The sequence below is a fragment of the Alosa alosa genome, chromosome 5 (assembly GCF_017589495.1).
Source record: "Alosa alosa isolate M-15738 ecotype Scorff River chromosome 5, AALO_Geno_1.1, whole genome shotgun sequence".
In the NCBI taxonomy this organism is placed as follows: domain Eukaryota; kingdom Metazoa; phylum Chordata; class Actinopteri; order Clupeiformes; family Clupeidae; genus Alosa; species Alosa alosa.
In genome coordinates, this window is record NC_063193.1 from 986,646 (window position 1) to 1,006,162 (window position 19,517).

Genomic DNA, 19,517 nt, shown 5'->3' on the forward strand with positions numbered 1-19,517 from the left:
AAAGCCATTTTCTACTGCCCTTCATTCTATTATTACTGTTCTGTTTTTATTCTTTTTACTCTTTTTATGTTTGTTTGTTTTTATTCTTATATGTTAAGTGAGTGTTGTACTTTGAGAGCAAAGTTTAACTGGAGTCAAATTTCTTGTTTGTTTACGCAAACCTGGCCCATAAAGCTGATTCTGATTCTGACTACATGCAGGTGAACTAGTGTGACACATGGAAATACCAAATAAACAGTCTTTGTTGGTAAGTGATGATGATGATTAAAAATGCAAACACACCTACTGATCTCCACTTCGTCTGTGAGTAGACTCTCAATTTTGAAGGGCTGACTGAGAGGAATTTTTCTCTCTAGTACATCCTTTTGCCACACATCATTCACCATCTCATTCCGGAAGACCCAGCTGAAGGCTCCCTCATAACTCAAGAAGGCTGCACATATCAAGCAATCACCCAGAAGACGAATCCGCCGGATCTTAAGTTCTTCTAGGTCATCTGTCCAGCTGCTCATAGAAACAGAAAAAAATAGATAATCTTGAGAACTCTGCAACAAACAGTAACAATAATACATAAAGCTGCAAGCAGCAATGAACGGGGTCCAAGCAGTTTCTGAACATTGCATTTATGAGGCACAATGGCAACAGCAGGCCCAAATGTGTTTTGAGAATTGAGATGCTAAACTTGGGTAAATCCTGCAATGCTTGGAAATTGAACTTGCATCTTTCATGTTGTAAGCTACATTGCTAACCACTGCACCACAAAGCCCTATACAGGATAGCCCATCAGCAGGTCATAGCAAATTGACAGCAGAACAGCAGAGTGTAGAACCAAGACCAGTAAGAGGCAGTGGTTTTAAGATAGGGTGTAACTTACTGGTCTCTACGTTTTGTCAGGTTTTACATACTACTATTGAGGTTTCTGACCTATGTCACTACACCTTATTGTTCCCATAACAACCAGAATAGAGATATTAACGCCGCCATTTTGGGAGTCAAAAAATATCAAAATCGAATAGCAATACACATGCGATTGAATCTGAGTTTGCTTCATTGAGTATTTTAAATAACCTGGTGCAAGGTGATCGACATCCTAGACCTCAAGTAAGATGCTGTAACACAATTACTGTGACAAATTCTAGAGATCCTAGAGTTCATCTTGAGTAGCTGCACGGGCAGAGTAGCCCATCACGCGACACCCATTTTTAAAGTGCAGCAACATTTTCTTTTATTTTGACTTCAGTCTCGTTTCATGCGAAATTTCATGCAAAATCAAATAATGATTTTGCAGGGTTCCATTGATGTCACAATAGAACGATGAGCAGAAAAAGCTGATAGAATGGGTGATCCTGCTGCCCACAATGACTAGCCTAGTCTCGTTAATAGGCCTATATGCCAAAGTTACAAAGAGTTTACGTTACAGCAGACTTTCTCAGATGTTCAAGAGTGCGAACTCCTTACAGACAACTTTCCCCACTTCTTACCATCGTCCCATTTCACACTCAACCAAAAAAAATGAAATCTCACTACAGCAGTGAACAGAGAGCTTCTCACTGCACAAATTTGCATGAAAAAATATGACATCCATTCATGGAAATGGAAGGTTTAGAATAGGACATTGATTAGGCATCTGAACCCATATTTGGATGCAGATCATGATAATATAGCCCATCATAGGCTATGCTGCTGACAACAGCATTATGTCCAGGGTTGCCACCATCGTAATTTTGCCTCACGTTCCCTGGTGCATTAACGTTGCTTTATGCTTCATAACTGAAGTAGCCCAATGTGAAAAACTACCTGTGGATCTTATAAAGGTAAGCTAATAACTGGTAGGATATCATTATTGGGGGCCAAGCAGCGAAGCTGCAAAGGCACCCATTGTGTTTGTTAGTTTTCTTCTTCTTCTTCTTATTACGCTTCCGTCATTGAAGTCAATGGCAGCCCATAGAACCGTCTGGTGAAAAGTTCTGAAATTTGGCACACTGATTGGGGACAGTCTCATGATTAATTTCACCAAGTTTCATAACGGCACCTTGAGCGCTCTAGCGCCACCAATAGGTCAAAGTTGGATGTGCATTCACACACGTAACTTTTGACCCGTTGACCCGATTGTCAAAAATGAGGTATTGCTAGAATCCTTGGACCAAGCCGAGTTCAACGCACCCTGTGACGTCATTTTCCGCCATTAAGGATTTTCCGCCATTTTGGATTTCATTAAAAACACTAAAGTCTTCAAAGGTCACAAATTTTGTCCGATCGACACCAAACCTGACACACTTGATCTTCAAATCAAGCCTCACAAAAGTTATTCCTTTTCGTCTTCGGAACTCAAACCGTTCGCCCGTAACAGCCAATCGAAATATGCGGCGAAGCAGCCAAACAGGAAGTGAGCTCATATCTCAGCAACCCATTCATCTATCACAACCAAACTTAGTACATGAACTCAGGACCCCATCAGGGGGAAGCTCAACAAATCTGGTGACCTTTGACCTCTAGGGGGCGCTGTAATAAAGGAACATGCTTTTTGGCCTGTAGCTGCTGTTGTGCTTAGAATTAAAATGCAATAGTGGTGTCTGGTAATACTGTTGGAGGACCTCAGGCCGACCCAAGACAACTTGTGATGTCATCGTAATTGATTCGGCCGCCATATTGGATTAAATCAAAAACACGTAAAAGTTATCGCAGGGCACAAATTTCAGCGGATCCTTACCAACATTGGCAGAGAACATCTTCAGACCATGCCTTATAAGTGTATTGCTTTCTGGACAAATTGACAGAAGCAAATTTCAGCGGAAAGCCTCATATCCAACATTGGCAAAGCCAAACTTTGTGCATGGACTCAAGACTTCAGGAGGAGGCTCTCAAAATCTGCCTTATCTAGGGGTGTGTAATTAAGAAACATTTCTGCTTTTGTGCTTACAGTGGTGTCTGGTAATACTGTTGGAGGTCCTTAGGCCGAAGCCAACTTGTGATGTCATCGTAATTGATTCGGCCGCCATGTTAGATTTAATCAAAAACATCAAAAGGTTTTCAACATCTGATCTTCACCAACATTGGCACAGACCATCTTCAGACCAAACCTATCAATATATTGTTGAGCTTAAGCCCGTAACATATCTCAGGTGGTGAACCCTGCCTCATATCTCAGCAACCCTCCATGTATCAAAACCAAACTTACTACATATATTCATGACCCCATTAGGAGGACGCTCAAAAAATTTGGTGACCTTTGACCTGTAGGGGGTGCTGCAATTACCAATATTGCATTTTGATGTGTAGTTGCTGATGTGTTTTATCAATCTTTTATTTTTTGATGTGAAACTGATGACAACATGTTCCATCCAGTTAATTCTAATGCAAGGGCAGGGCAGGGCAGGACGGGGTGGGACGGGCTGGGGCTGGCTGGCAGAGGCTGTGGCAATACTCAGCCCTGTTGATCCCGGATGTCAGCTGAGTTCTATCTTGTCACCGTGGCTACTCCGGCCTATTCTGCTTGGCCCCCTCATTGCTGCTTGCAGCTAGTTTTTGCTGTGTGTTGATCATCACCATACAAGCTGATCAATTTTAACCATTGTTGCAGCAGTGCGTTTTTATCCCATGCTCATTTCTACAGGCTGTCTCTGTATCCCCTCCAGTCCTTAGCAACTCCTATGTGTTCCGTCAGTGGTTTGACTGCACAATTATCAAAATAGCACAAGTAGAATAGACAAGGGATGGGAAGGATGGCCGTAAGCTCATTTCACCAACACGTCTCAAGCCAATGCACAGTTCCATCTTGATGATTTTATGAGGTATCCCTGCTTACTGAAAGTGTGTGAACCTGCGTGGCGTGAGCGCGAAATAAAATGCGAAATATTAAAATAATCGCATTGGACTCGGTGTGTACACTTTGAGTGTGAAAATTTCACACACAAATTTTTCGCATTTTCGCACCGTTATTACGTATCGTATCTGGTGTGTACGGGCCTTTACACTCAAACTTTTATTAAGCCTTGCCCTTTAATAAAAGTTGCGCTTTAATTGCAGGTGTGGCAATTCACAAAATAAGTTGTGGTCTGGCGCATGATCTAAAAATCGCTATCTTACACCATCTAAAAAGCATTACACCACTGACCAAGAAAAACCTGGTCTATAGCAAAAGCTGCATATGAAGCACAGCTGAAGACACACTGTCACAAGATGTAAGTAGCAACTCCTCTGCAGGATAAATATCCTTAGGTCTTTTATTCAGTTATTGGAACATTATTAGGGGTAAGAGTTGCTTTTTTCATGTTTTCGATGGTAGTCCCTTGTCAGTCAATAGTGAAAGTAATTAACTGTGTGTAACTGTTTTGTCGTTGACTATGACACCATGGTGAAGTTAGTTTTGCTTTGCCTATGAGTTCAATAGACGAGTGTAGACACGTGTAGCCTATACTCTGCTAGTCACAAACAGGTTTTAGTTAAGCTTGGTTTAGTGGAATACCACTTGCAAGCAGATTCCTTCAAATGCACCGCTGACTATCAAAATACTGATGTGCTGTTTGAAGTTGCGCTGCTAGCTGTTGAAGGGAATGACAGATGTCATTCTCATTGGTTTAAAGGATGTTGCGTACATCCTGGGGCCGGGTTGCACCAACTGGTCTTTGCTATGCCTGGACCAAACTGCTAAGTTGATCTTTGTTAAGTTCAATTCTAAAGACTGGTCTTATGTCGGTTGCACCAACTGAACTTATGCCTATAGGCTTAACTACACCCAATCTTAGCAATGCGCATTCATGTGGATGCCTACAGAACAATGACAACAACCATTTACTTGCCTGTTGCAAATATTCTTTGCTGTCTGTTAGGGCAACCACACCCCCCTTCGGAGGAAACAGCGGTAAAAGTGACTGGAGGTGAATGTGTGAGATACTGATATGATACTTAGAAGTTGCACCATGTCTTCTTACTTGATAAATAAATAAAGTTCACATATATTCATCCCTTCTTTGTATCATCTTGGTATGGAATAAGCAAAGGAAATGCAAGGTGTAGCTATATCTTTTCAGAGACCTCAATGGAAACAACATGTAGCCTAAGTTAGGCTATGGCAGAACATAATGACTGGTAAGAGACTATGTATGCTAATCTAGGTTAAACGCTATTAAAGTTTACATATGTCTGTACAGTAGACTATGACACAGACTGAAAGCGCGAAGATTATCCTACGTTTTGGTTTTTTTAATCCATGAATAATACTGACAAAGCCATATAATTAAAATGTTTATATAATATAATATTTATATAATATAATAAAAATGAATAAAAAATGTATATTTACTGTCTACTTTGTACACGCTGCAAAAATATCTAATTTATTTAGTATAAAGACACTTACTTAGCTCTCTCTTGAAAGATAATTTTTGACTTAATTTAATAAGAGTTCAACTTATTTTAAGGAGTCTTATGAAGACAAATTTGCTCAATGCACTGGCAGCCATATTTGCTTGTTTCCATGATGAGAAGTCTTTAAATAAGCCAAACTCTTACTTGAGCTAGGTAAATGTCATTATACAGAAAACAATACCAACTAGATTTTTTGATCTTGATATAAAATGAATAACACTTAGTTCGATTTTATTAGATAAGCAGTTTTTGCAGTGAAGTCCAAAATCTGACATTAAACAAATTAAATCAAACAAATAAAATACATATCAATCTAGTTAGAGCAAAATGTATTACATTTACTAATATGGGTGGAGCATTATATTGAAAAAAAAAAAAAAAAAAACATGAGATACGCACAGGCAACCCATGACATAACAAAAAACTAAATGGAATGGAGTGATGTTGGTACGATTAAATCATTGTATCACTTTGCTGCTGATACACCACTAATGTCTGTGTCTACAGCAATGTAAAGGCTGGCAGAAAGAAAAACAAATATGCAAGTCTAAGTAGTACCCCACTGGATGAATATATTATTATGTGAAGCTCTTTCACTAACCGTTTATTCTCTGAGCCAAGGCCAGAGATAAGCTTGTCAGCAGCAATTAGCCTTCTCTCCATCACTTCAGCCTCCTCCTGTAATAGTTGTTTCTCACCCATAGCAGCATAATATTTCTCTCCCAGCGCCCCCAACTCCTTCTGGATAGCAGCCAGCTCATTCTGGATCCTCTCCAGTTCACGCTTACTCTGAAAGAAGTTCTTTTCCAACCTTGCCACCTATAGTGAGAAGGAAAATGCTAGTCATTAGTTAAATTGTTTGATGTGATATACATTGGGGGAAATAAGTTTTGAAAACGTCAACATTTCCAATGATACTATCCATATGACATTCTCACCAGACGTTGGTATTAACTCAAAAAATCCAGACATATAAAACATTCCAAACATTAAAGGCCATGAAGCCAAGCGGTCTACAGAGGATGCAATCTGCTCTGCCCTCCACCCAGCCCTCACCCACCTGGAAAAAAGAGACTCATATGTGAGATTGCTGTTTATAGACTTCAGTTCTGCATTCAACACCATAATACCACAACAACTCATCTGCAAACTTGACAAACTGGGACTCAGTACCTACCTCTGCAACTGGCTACTGGACTTCCTCTGTCAGAGGCCCCAAGTAATGCGTGTTGGCAACAATACCTCAAGCAGCATCACACTGAGCACAGGGGCCCCCAAGGCTGCGTGCTCAGTCCGCTGCTCTTCACCCTGCTGACGATGACTGCACTGCAACCTACAGCAACAATCACATAGTGAAATTTGCTGGACGACACAACTCTGGTGGGTCTCATCATCACCAAGCGGCGAGACTCAATACAGGTTGGAGGTCGACCATCTGACCACGTGGTGCAGGGACAACAACCTCCTGCTGACCTCAGCAAGCCCAAAGAGATTGTTGTTGACTTCCGGAGAGGTCACACCCAACACCTGCCACTGACCATCGACGGTGCTGTGGTGGAGAGAGCGAGCAGCACCAAATTCCTGGGGTGCACATCAGTGAAGACCTCTCCTGGACCACCAACACTGCATCACTGGCGAAGAGAGCTCAGCCGCCTGTACTTCCTCGCGGAAACTCAGGCGAGCAAGTGCTCCACCAGCCATCATGACCACATTCTACCGAGGCACCATCGAGAGCATCCTCTCCAGCTGTATCGCTGTGTGGGGCGGAAGCTGCACTGAATACAACAGGAAAGCCCTGCAGCTTATAGTGAACACAGCTGGAAGGATTATTGGTGCTTCACTCCCCTCCCTGAAGGACATTTACACCACCCACCTCACCCGCAAAGGCGACCAAAATTGTGAGTGATGCAAGTCACCCCCGCTCACAATCTGTTTGATCTACTGCCCTCTGGGAAGAGGTACAGAAGCCTGCGCCTCCCACTACCAGACTCACCAACAGCTTCATACACCAAGCCGTGGGATGCTGAACTCTCTCCCTCCTCTCCCCCTCCACCCTCAGCTACATAACATCCTGGACATTGGACCCAAAATGGCCGCCTGCACTACTCCACTTGCACACTTGCACACTTGTACACTTTACAACTGGTGTTGTTGTCCTGAAACACAACACTTCTGCTGCTCTTACATAACTTGCACCACTATGCCACTTTCTTCTTACTTAGGTCAAACAGAACTACCCAAGCCTTTTATTGGCCTGAATTTGCACTAGTATTTTTATTGACTGTCTATGCACAATTTCAACCACATTTTGCTGCTCTTATTTTTTTCATTATTATATGTGCCCTCTTATTTACTTATTTACTTACTTTTTGTTTTACTTGAATGTTATGTTTGTCTGTGGACCTAAATTGGTAAAATATGTCTTGTCTTCACCGTGGGATAGTGAGAAACGTAATTTCGATCTCTTTGTATGTCTGGAACATGTGAAGAAATTGACAATAAAGCTGACTTTGACTTTGACTTTGACTTTGACTAAAGTTATGCACTGTAAAAATTGCTTATAGATCTATGACTTTGACTTTGACTAAAGTTATGCACTGTAAAATTGCTTATAGATCTATATTATATAATAACACATTTTATTTGTTATAGCACCTTTCAAAGCACCCAAGGTAAAAATTTGTAATAATAATTAATAATACTAGACTGCAAACTAATCACCAACGTGAGCAGACAGTGACATACGCTATGCTGAACCTGGCTTGATCCAAGCATTCTAACAGTGCCTTTCAGTGTTGGAGCAGTGGCAATACCTCAAAAGCTCTATTCAACTATTGCCTTATGGGTTGAATGCGATTAGTTGGATTTTACCTTTGGCCTGCCTTCTCAATTTAGCTTCTATGACTGAGATCAAATCAATAAAATAAAATGACAGCAGTGATTGGCTGCAAAAATAAATAATGTCACGCGTCTTGCGCCTCTCAAACTGGGCTATCAGGTAACCTACAGAGGAATTGAAATTATGAAATATGACCAAGGCATTAAAAAGCTGCTTGTTTGTCAGGATACTTTTTCACTGATTTATTTTAAAAAAAAATATGAGCTATGAGTGTGAATGTTATATATTCCATCCCACAAATTATGTTTTACTGGTTTATTTGACAAATAATCTATATGGATTTGCTCTATAAAGACCTTATGTCTGTTTGGGATTGTTTTGTGAGCCTGGGGTTGTTTTGAGAGCCTATTGATGTAGCCTATCTCAGAATAAAGGAATACTTCATATTACTCTAAACCACCGTCTGTAAATCAACTGTATACTACTGTCTACATTGCACTATATTTCTTGACCTGTCTCTGTATGTTTCATCACCGTTCTATACTTTGCCTCACATTGCAACACAGCTCAGATCTTTGGTTGCTATGAAGGCCAGTCGTTCTAAATGGATGGTTGCTATGGCCAAAGGGCAGTTCTATCTCTGCCGTTGTCAAGCGGGAATATCGTAGAATTCTGATTAACCTTATCTTATTTAAAACATCTCTATTTTACTTAGCCCACTTCCATACAGTGGGTCCCATTAAGAAGTGGCCACTTCCTGCACGCTTACCGTGATTCACACAGCAGCATTAATAAATTAATCTGTCACCATACGCCTATGCCTACGTTTGCAAAGAAAACATTTTAATTTGATTCACATGAAACGTTACATTTCATGTACATGTTGACAATGAGTAGGCTAGTTTTGGTTGTTGGTGGTGTTATTGCATCCCTTAGTTATGCCTACAATGCAAGTTCCCTTAAGCTGTCACAGACGTAGGTGCTACTGTACTTTTTAGGGCTAAAGTGCTTAAAATGAATTACTGTTAGTAAAAAAAACAGTCCTAAAGTTACATCGTGATCTAAGTTACGAGTGCAAGCATCTCATATCAAATGACCATGGCATTACGCTAAACAACATAAATCCCAATTAGCAACATACATCTCCTCCCTATAGCTAGCCACACAAGAAATGAATGATACTAAATCTCTGCTTAGCATGCTTCTCCGCTTAGCATTCTAATAACAGAAGGGGCACATTTATGTTGACCACTACAACATGACTCATTATGTCTGTAACGTTAACTGTATAAAACACTTACTTTCATAAAGGACGACACCATCCAGCACATGGAAACCGATATTTTAGGTTCTTGGCCACAAACTCAAAACGTGTCTCTCTGAAGCCCTGTTCTAGAATCTTTGCTCTGAAGGCTGTGTTGCTAGGCTTACATCAAATAAAACGAAATGATAGTCTTTCAGTATTAAATGTGTACGTGTGATTCGAATGGATGTGTGTGGTTTGCAAGAATAAACAAGAAATAACATTTCCAATAATTTCCCATGATAAATTACATAATATTTGCACCTTCCTTACTTGTGAATCTCACACCGTATTTCAAGTAGGCTACACTAGTGAAATGTAATACAATGTTGCCACCTAGCGTTCAGATAGGTAGGCTATTTAACATTAACGTGGCATTGCTTGTTTATTCTTTCGTCAACTCCATGCTTTTAGGAAAACAATCTTTTTATCATAGTTCCCTCTTCAACGAGCGATTACCAGCTCGTTTTTGTAACAGAGATAGCTGTGTCCATCTTCCAGTGTTTTATGGATACCCTCCTCGCTGGTATACCAGGGGTGCAACCATACCTGGATGATGTCTTAATAGCTGGTAAGACTGTGGACCAGCACAATAAACGTCTTCGTGCTGGAACGATTTGCGGAAGCAGGATTGCGGCTGCAGAAGGAGAAAAGTGTGTTCGCTGCCAGCCAAGTTGAATTTTTAGGGTTTCATGTGGACAAGGATGGTGTACGGCCAACTATGGAGAAAGTTGAGGCCATTCAGAAGGCGCCCTCGCCCCGGAACAACACAGAGCTTCAATCATTCCTAGGCCTACTCAATTTTTCAGCTGCTTTTTGCCAAACAAGGCCACCATCCTGACGCACTATGATGAGACAAAGCCATTAGCGGTTGTTTGTGATGCTTCGCCCTATGGATTGGGGGCGCTACTTTTCCATATGGAATCTGCTTTGCCTCAAGGACACCATCCTCCACAGAAAGAAATTATGCCCAAATAGATAAGGAGGCCTTGGCGGTCATCTTCGCAGTTCAGAAATTCTACCAGTACCTCGCTGGTCGCCACTTCGTGGTCTTTACTGACCACAAACCGCTGTTGGGCCTGCTACACCACTCTAAGCCCATGCCACCTGTCCTGTCCCCACGCATGCTTCGCTGGAGTGTGCTTCTTGGGGCCTATGATTACGAGCTGTGCTACCGCCCTGGTAAACAGCTGGCAAATGCTGATGCCCTCAGCCGCTTACCACTGCCCACTGCCATTCGTGAGACTCCGCCCCCCATGGAGGTACTCTTACTGGAAATGGCACCTGAAGCCCCACTGCATGCAAAACACATTGCTGTACTTACTCGGAAGGATCCCGTTCTGTCCCGTGTATTGCGCTGGGTCCTGCATGGCTGGCCAATGGACACACCTGACAGCCGTTTCAAGCCATTTGTTACCCGGCGCCATGCACTGTCCGCACACAAGGACTGCCTATTGTGGGGAAGTCGTGTGGTTATTCCCAGCCTGGTGAGGGAGGAGGTACTAGCCATGCTGCATGATGCACACCCAGGCATTGTGCATATGAAGGGTCTGGGGAGAAGTTATGCCTAGTGGCCGGGCATGGATTCAGCAATCGAGCAGACTGTAAAATCCTGTAAAACCTGCCAGAGATCCCGTCATGCACCACCAACAGCACAGCTACACCCTTGGGAGTGGACAACTAAGAAATGGTCCCGGTTACACATTGACTTTGCGGGTCCATTCCAAGGGAAGACATTTCTCATAATTGTGCACTCTAAATGGTTAGAGGTTGCCATGGTGAGTTCAATGTCATCTTTTGCAGTGATCAGCACGTTGAGACTCCTCTTTGCAACTCACGGGTTGCCAGACGTCATTGTTTCTGACAATGGTGCTGCCTTCACGTCAAAAGAATTCAAAGAGTTTGCCAGGTGGAATGGCATCAGACCAGTGACGACGGCCCCATACCAGCGACAGGAAAGAGCCCTGCCGAACTTCTCATGAACCGGCGTCTCACCACTGCCCTTGATCGCATTCATCCTGACTATGAGAATGAGATGCACCACAAGCAGGAAGTGAGTGCAGGAAAACTTCAAGGCCCAAGTAGATGCTTCAGACCACAGGACACGTTGTACATGAGGAGTTACACTGGGGGACACAAATGGATCCCTGGTGTGACACTAGAACCTACGGGCCCAGTTTCAAATAGAGTGCAGACTCCTGACAGACAGATGCACAGACGCCAGGTGGATCAGCTGCGTGGTAGAGTGATTTCAGGGACGGATGTGGTCGCTGGAGAATCCATCGTTCCTGGACAGCAGTCACCTGAGGATGGGCTGCTTGAGTCTATACCTCAGCCGAAACACCACAACCCGAGACCAGCAGGTCTGTTGAAGACCCCCCTGGTCTTGTGACGATTCCTGAACCCACTACCCCTCTACAGCGTCCGGCAAGAGACCGTCACCCTCCACGCCACTTGGCTGATTTTGTTGACTGGGGGAAAGGGGTGTAATGTATTGAGATTTATGTTTAGGTGCATGCTCTCTGGTGAGTCCTTAATGAGGGGGGCTCTCGCGAGGTGAGACTAAAAGTAACGGGATGTGATGTTATGTTTTAACTGGGGAACTGGAGGTAGCACTTAAGTTGTGCATGTTGTGATTATTTTGGTCAAGTTCTAAGTAAAGAGTTCGTTTACTACCACTATCTCTCTGGACTCTTTGTCGGATCTTACACAATATAACCATACAAACGCGCGGCCTGCACTCATAGTTTCAAAAGGAGTAATTTCGGCTGTCGGAACTGAAGAGCTGTGGACGGCACGGCAGGGCATGCCCAATGAAAATAAATCAACGCAACGCAACACAACACAGACCCCGCTTCTCTCGCGTCAGTCACTGAAATGAACGCAACACAGAACCCGCTTCTCTTGTGGCAGTCACTGACAGTAGCCTAGAATAAATGCATGGGGAAAAACACTTCCCCATGACAAAGACATCGTAAAACACTGAAAGTTAATATTTTGTCACTAGCAACATACATCTGTCAAATGCAGTTGCATGTATAGCTCTGAACAAAACCGTTCAAGTGTTTTTAAGGAGAAGTCGAACGTGTGTTTTGTTTCAGTCGTCCCTCCTGGCTGGGACAAATGAAACATCCTACAGCTTAAATTATATAAACTTCCCACGACTTCAATATTTGACAACATATCATGAATGGTACTTCAAGTATGTGTTATTTTAGATAGGGGACCGTTCGGTATATGGAATGGACCACCAGAGGAAAATAGGGAAGGGTCATGTCTTTTTACTCTTTGTTGAGGGGAGGGTCACCCAACTTTTTTTAGTGTAGGAGGGTAATCATGAAAACAACAACAAGTGGCCTAGGTGCATATTTTTCCATGTAGCTCTCAGTCTCAGTCTTCACACTTCGGGCACCCCTCTCTGCACACCACGTTTACCCCTCATTTCCTTCTTTCTTGCAGAGTAGCAAAATAAAGGCCTCATGCTGCGGCTTTCGTAGAGACTCATTGGAGACTGAGGGACATAGGCACTAGCAAAGGTTCTAGAAGGAATGTGATTTCTGGCGCCATATTACGTTCTCTTTCGTTCCATAGCTGTCAACATTGAACATTGAAAATAAGGGAGATGCCCCGGGTTTCTCACCCACAATACAAAACAAACATGCAATGTGAACGTCTGGGATTGGGGAGAGCACTAAATGGTCTACTGAATAAGCACAATGTTGACTTAACGCTGGGCGGTACACCCATTTCAAAATTCTCTCGTTCCGTCTCACTACCAACTGAACACGTACTGACGTCTGACGTTGAATAAGTGAGATCAAAAGCTTATTCTGAATAAAAATTGCATCACAATTCATTTTTTTTTTTTTTATCTCAAGCAGTTGTAATCTTTACACATCTGTTATCGATTTTTAGCCAATTCATGGTAATTGATTGGTAGTTTCTCACCTTCTCTCGCTTTGGTTTGATCTCTCTGGCAACATCACAGTAGCCCATGACAGCCTCCACAAACTTCAGCATCCCTGAACCAGCTTTACTGATGGCCTGCATTTCCTCAGAGCTGGTGTTTAGATGTTTCAAGAAGCCTGGTGGAGAATGTGAACAAACAACCAAAAAAACATGGTAGATTTGCTCCAACATAAGAAGCCCTTCTGTCATACATACCTATACAAACGCTACATTTATCTGTACTAAAACAAGAGCATGTACAGTTGTGTTCATAACAGTAACTGCTGTAATATTATACAAAGGCATGGCTCTATGTGTTTACATAACAATCACCACCTCAAGGAAACTCAACTATTCTGAGTGTATCTCACCTCGAACAGTCTTGACTTGGCTAGCACTGATAGAGTCACAATCCATTTCCATCAGAGAACGCAAGAAGTTGGCCTCGGACATCATACCCTTAGCTGTTTTCCAATTGATCTCCTTGTGGCCACGCATAACAAGGATGCACTCACATACCACCTGCACCTGTTTAGGTGGTTTGGCAAAGGATCTGTACATACAGAGTGAGAATGCAAAGCAAACTGCCACGTTGACCATGTTAAAAAGCAACATTAAAGCAACAGCTGATAGTGGTCAAATGAAGCCATAAATGATCTACTAACTGCGTGAGAACTTTTTAAATAACTATAGAGAATTAGTGAATGAGTTTTGTAGCTCTTGTGAGAGCTCTGCATATAGACCTCATGATCCCCCACGAGCAATTTTTTTATTAATGTTTTATTTAAGCAATAAGCCCCGCGAGGCCGTAGGTTACACTGATTTTACAACAGCTAAGGGGCGATGTTAGGCACGACACGCAAGTGAACTCGAGTGGCTTGCTCGAGCAGCTTAACGGAACTTTAAAAGGATCAATGATTATTCTAAAAACCCAGACAGAATATTTTCATCATGGAATATTGACTTCAGGGATGTGACTCCTACCTGATCTCAGTAACATCAGATTTGTCAAGGTCCTGCAAAGCAATGCGAGCAGCCTCCAAGGCTGGCAAGGCTTCAGCCAGAGAGCTCTCTGCATCTTTCTTCTCCACTGCAATCACCTTGTTCTGCTCCTCAATCTCTTTAGCTTTATCCTCTGCCAGTTTTTTCTTCTCCTCAGCTGCATTGAACAAAACCTTTCTTTATTTAAGTCTGTAAACTCAACCAGTCAACCAACCACAGGCCAATTCAATAGTTATTTAGCTTATGTGGTTCAATGACAGCATGCCAATATGCTTAGAATAAAACAATTAAGAGTAAACTGTGTGGCAATACCCATACCCACACCATACTGACCGACACCAGTGTTAGTGGAGATCTCCTGTAGTAATACCTCACACGCATTGGATTTTTCAGCCAACACAACTTTCTGCTCTGCAAGCTTGGTATTGAGTTCAGCTAGTTGTTCACTAGCTTCCTCAAGTTTATCCAAACCTCCCTCAAGGCGTTTACACTGAGCTATAATACAAACACACAGGAAAGATAAATCATTCTGTTGAGAAATGTAAATCACAATACTCTATATGTCTCTTTAACCCTCTGATGATTTGGGGTGCCCCCAAACGGACGTTGGTCCACAGTGTTTTATCAAGTCCAGAATCAATGCAGCTGCCAAGCAGGAGATTTTACAGCACTTCATGCCTCCATCTGCTGGCAAGCTCTGTGGTGATGCTGATTTTGTCTTCCAGCAGGACTTGGCACCTGCCCACAATGCCAAAACTACTATAAACTGGTTTGCTGACCAAGGCATACTGTACTTGGTTGACCAGCCAACTGTTGCCTGACATGAACCTGGAGAATCTATAGGGTAATGTCAAGAGGAAAATGAAAGATGCCAGACACAACAATGCAGACAAGTTTAAGGCCGCTATCAAAGCAACCTGGGCACACCTTAGCAGTGTCACAGGCCGATTGCCTCCATGCCGCATCGCATATATGCAGAGGACGGCCCAACAAAGTATTGAGTGTATAAATTAAGCTATTTCAGATTAGTCAGAATAGTTAATTATTTTTTAATTTCTGTATTATAAACTTATTTTTTTTTTTTACACTTTGAGATTTGATTTCCATGAGCTGAGAGCTGTAATCATCAAGACTAAAACAAAAGAACAAAAAGACTTGAAATATATCACTTTTGTGTAATAGAGGATAAAAGGAGAGAAGTCAATTCATTAGCAGCTAGTAAAGGGGTAAGGCAAATTAACTTTGTACGTCAGGGGGATAAACCTTGTTCCGCGAAGGCCAGGTGTAAAACCGGCCAGTTGAAAAATGGGGCGGGCTGGGAAATGTTGATCTTGGCCAGCAGATGGCGGTACCTCAACATAAAGTGAATACTAAACTACGACCCAACATAATTCTATGGTCGGATTCAGAGAAGATAGTTTACTTCATTGAACTCACTGTTCCTTGGGAAGACAGAGTGGAAGTGGCCAATGAGCTGAAGAGAGCTAAATACACTGAAATAGCAGAGGAGGCAGCCAAGCGAGGTTGGAGTGCACGATTAAGGCCTATTGAAATCGGTGCGCGTGGGTTTGTGGCCAGATCTGCTATTGGCTTGCTGTCTGAATTGGGCATGTGTGGTCAAAGTCTAAGGCAGGTGGTTAGTAACATGTCTTTAGCAGCAGAACGGGCAAGTGAATGGTTGTGGGTAAGGAGAAGTTACCCTTCCTGGGGCGCAAGCTAAGGTAAGCTAACTGGCTCATTTGTTTTGTGTTTTGTGTTGCATCAACGGGACGGACCCACCTAGCCAACTTAGACCATGCCTAGGTTGGTTAAGGGTATTTGGATGTTTGTTGTGGTAATATGGTGGCAGCATGGGGCGTAAGCTAACAGGCTAAATTGTTTTGTGTTTGCGATGGGGTCTAAGCTAACTGGCTAAGCTAACTGGCTAATTTGTTTTGTGTAACTTCTTTTGTTTGTGATGGGCTGTGCCTAGGTTGATGGTTGGTTGGCCAAGGTTTTTATGGCTATGGTTCAGTCCACATCAATGGGACAGACCAACCTAGCCAACCTTGACCATGCCCGAGTAGAGAAATGGATATTTCAATGTGGTAATATGGTGGCAGCATGGAGGGGAGTGTATCCAGGACGCTGGTTTCACTGTTTAGCCTTCATGAGGTGTCGTGGGCCTAACTTAACGAAACATCGGTGAATGAGGGTGCCCACTTGATAACCCCAATGACATGCCGCATACTATATACTGATGTTGGATGGGCCATTTGTATTGTGTTTGTGACCATTTGTTGGCGGATTTGTGGGTAGTGTGCTTTTTTAAAGTTAAACTTGAGCAGGGGCTTCTGAATGTGTTTTTACCTTGGATTTGGGCACAAAGGATTTTAACATCTAATCCTGTGTATTAATGTAATGAATCTAGCATATGAATGTACCAGGACAACAATCTCAATGTTAAATTCCTAGTGCAATAGGTAGGGGATTTCACACAGCGGCTAATCAACAACCAAGCCTATTTACCATCAAAACTAAAATCACTAACAAATCACTAACAGAAACATCACCAACAGCCTCCAAGAGCATTTCACTGGGGTTATCAGGCACCCCCTTCATGGGCATTTTATTGAATTAGGCCCACCTTCAACACCTCCAGAAGGCTCAACAGTGGTATCTGGCGTCCCAGACCCAGCCACCTCCACATTCATGATGGGTTCTCTACCAACAAATACCGCCAAATTATTTGATCCTCTTCATTGCTGTGGCCGCTTATGATCCGATCAGCAACATAACCAGACAAACCGCAATTCCCCAATTCGGGCACCAACAGTTAGCAGAAAATTATTTGGTCATTCCTTTTCTTTGCTGTGGCTGTTTATGATCCGATTAGCTAACCTGACTCCACCAGATGGATGCTTCGCATTTGCTCTGCATGTCCATCTGGGAACTTTCCGTTGGAGAACTTTTGGGAAGGGGCGAAAATACTGGTTAGCTGATTGGATAAACCATCTGTCTATCACCACCTATGTTGGTTATCGACGGGCCAAATCAACCAATCAGATGAACACAGTATTCGTCTAATGCCTTCGTTTAACATACAATTATGTTAGGTAACGTCACTAACGTTAACGTTTTTAAACTTACCATTTGTATGTGACATGAACCTCATCAACGACAATCCCCACCAAGTTTTCAGGGTAGGCCCTACACTTCTAAAGAAAGTATATTCCTCCATTACGGACTGGAATCTGCCGTGGAGGATGTCTGTGTCGTTCATTCCTCCCAGCTGCATGCCTGAGACTCATAGCTTCACAGCGTCCCCAGGAATACTTTCTAATTCGGATAAAACGGACGCGATAGCTACATAGCTTCATCATAGCTTCATCTGTTGATGCCACCATGTTGTTCATTGCGTCACACCTAAACCCGCCTCAACACCAATGCTGATTGGCCGTTCGTTTGGCGAAATTTTCTCTAGGATGGTCTCACGAGGCTACCGATCAGCAACATAACCCTACAAACCGCAAACCCTTGTTGCGGGCCTCTACAGATACCAACAATTACCTACAAGTTCTTTAGTCATTCCACTGTGTTGCTGTGCCCATTCATAATCCGATCAGCAACATATTAACATACCAAGCAATATAAGAAATACTTTAGTCTGGAAAAAACTGGAAAACATTAATACACAAATAGAAAAACTGGAAATAAACAAATAGAAAAACTGGAAAACATAAATACACAAATAGAAAACATACATAGATGACAGATTTGATAATGTCCAAAAGAATTACAATAATGTTCCGTAATCATTGTTTAAACCTATTTGAACAAAAGCTAATGGTCCTCTTACAGTTAAATTCAGTTCACTTGGAAATTTACTGAAAAAAACATTAACTGAGAAAATGTCTTACCCAGAATGTATTTGTCTTTGTCTTCCAGCAAATTGGAGTAGGTGTTGATGAAGTCAAGGTAGTTCTTTGGAGTAACATAGTTACTACGGCGGAGCTTCTGAAGGAACTTCTTACTGTAATCTCCCACAGAGGCATGCACCATGCACACATGACCTATGACTGCCTCAACATGTGAATCTGGAACCATGGGATTCTCACCTATGGGAGAATATGGTGGTTCAAATGGATACAGAAAATGTTCAGTTGCAAACATCAATGACCATGTATACAGAAACCTTATGAAAGCTTAAACTGACTATGGTGGATTTGGTGAGACAACTAATAATTTGTAACCCACATGGTATGAATTTCTTAAAGACATACCCAAAAAAGTCTGTGCTACAGCATGTAATGCTTGAGGAGGCCATGGTAGGAACCAGTCAATGCCTGTGTTATTCACAAGACCTGAGATACAGCAGAAACAGAGTATGATAAATATTAAATGATCACCAAAACAATGAATACCTCAGATTATCCTTCACCTATATGACATAAATAAACAAACTCAATGCATATACTTGTACCTGGAAAATTCCTGCACCGTGTTCTAAGGGTTTCCCCAACTGGAGACATTCCTAAGACAATATGAAGATTGTTGGCACTCTTGTTTACAAAATACTGCCACACACTTTCCTTAGATGGACCAACTCCCATCTTCATGGCCTCATCACGGATCTGTCCCAACACAGACTCCTTCTCATCATCCAAGAACAGAGCCGGAACCATCCCTTCAAAAAAAAAGAGGAAAAAAAAAACAACAAAAAAATAATGTTTGATATTGATTGGTCATCAAGACCAAAACTTTTTTGCCATAGACAGACATTGATCATGAATTCGATAAAATACTTCTCATCGTCATCATAATCGTGCTTTGTGCATCACAAAGAACGAAAATGACAGAACAAAATCTTCTCTCCTACCTAGTTTCATGCAATTAAACTATGTTTAAATGTGTTAGGAGTAGGAAACAAGAGAGGATAGTGTGAATACGCAGACAGATAATTAACAGTAAACTAAAATATTATCGATGAATACATACATTTTTTTACTTTTTAAAAACTTTTTAGACTTTCAAAGAACTCTTAGCAGGCCTTGCCAATCTACCACTGGTGTCCTTACT

The 19,517-nt window shown here is 42.2% G+C and overlaps 1 protein-coding gene across 2 annotated transcripts in view; it reads right to left on the reverse strand.

Annotated features, from left to right (window-relative positions):
• Nucleotides 1-19,517, reverse strand: part of dnah10 (dynein axonemal heavy chain 10) — a 344,245-nt gene that overhangs the window by 105,486 nt on the left and 219,242 nt on the right. For both annotated transcript variants that reach the window (XM_048242756.1, XM_048242755.1), the window contains 9 exons: nucleotides 18,922-19,125; nucleotides 18,722-18,802; nucleotides 18,359-18,556; nucleotides 14,793-14,954; nucleotides 14,442-14,616; nucleotides 13,829-14,010; nucleotides 13,458-13,594; nucleotides 5,969-6,186; nucleotides 283-504 (listed from right to left, as the gene is read on the reverse strand). In XM_048242756.1, the coding sequence (XP_048098713.1) occupies nucleotides 283-504; nucleotides 5,969-6,186; nucleotides 13,458-13,594; nucleotides 13,829-14,010; nucleotides 14,442-14,616; nucleotides 14,793-14,954; nucleotides 18,359-18,556; nucleotides 18,722-18,802; nucleotides 18,922-19,125 (1,579 nt within the window). The remainder of the gene's footprint in view (nucleotides 1-282; nucleotides 505-5,968; nucleotides 6,187-13,457; nucleotides 13,595-13,828; nucleotides 14,011-14,441; nucleotides 14,617-14,792; nucleotides 14,955-18,358; nucleotides 18,557-18,721; nucleotides 18,803-18,921; nucleotides 19,126-19,517) is intronic.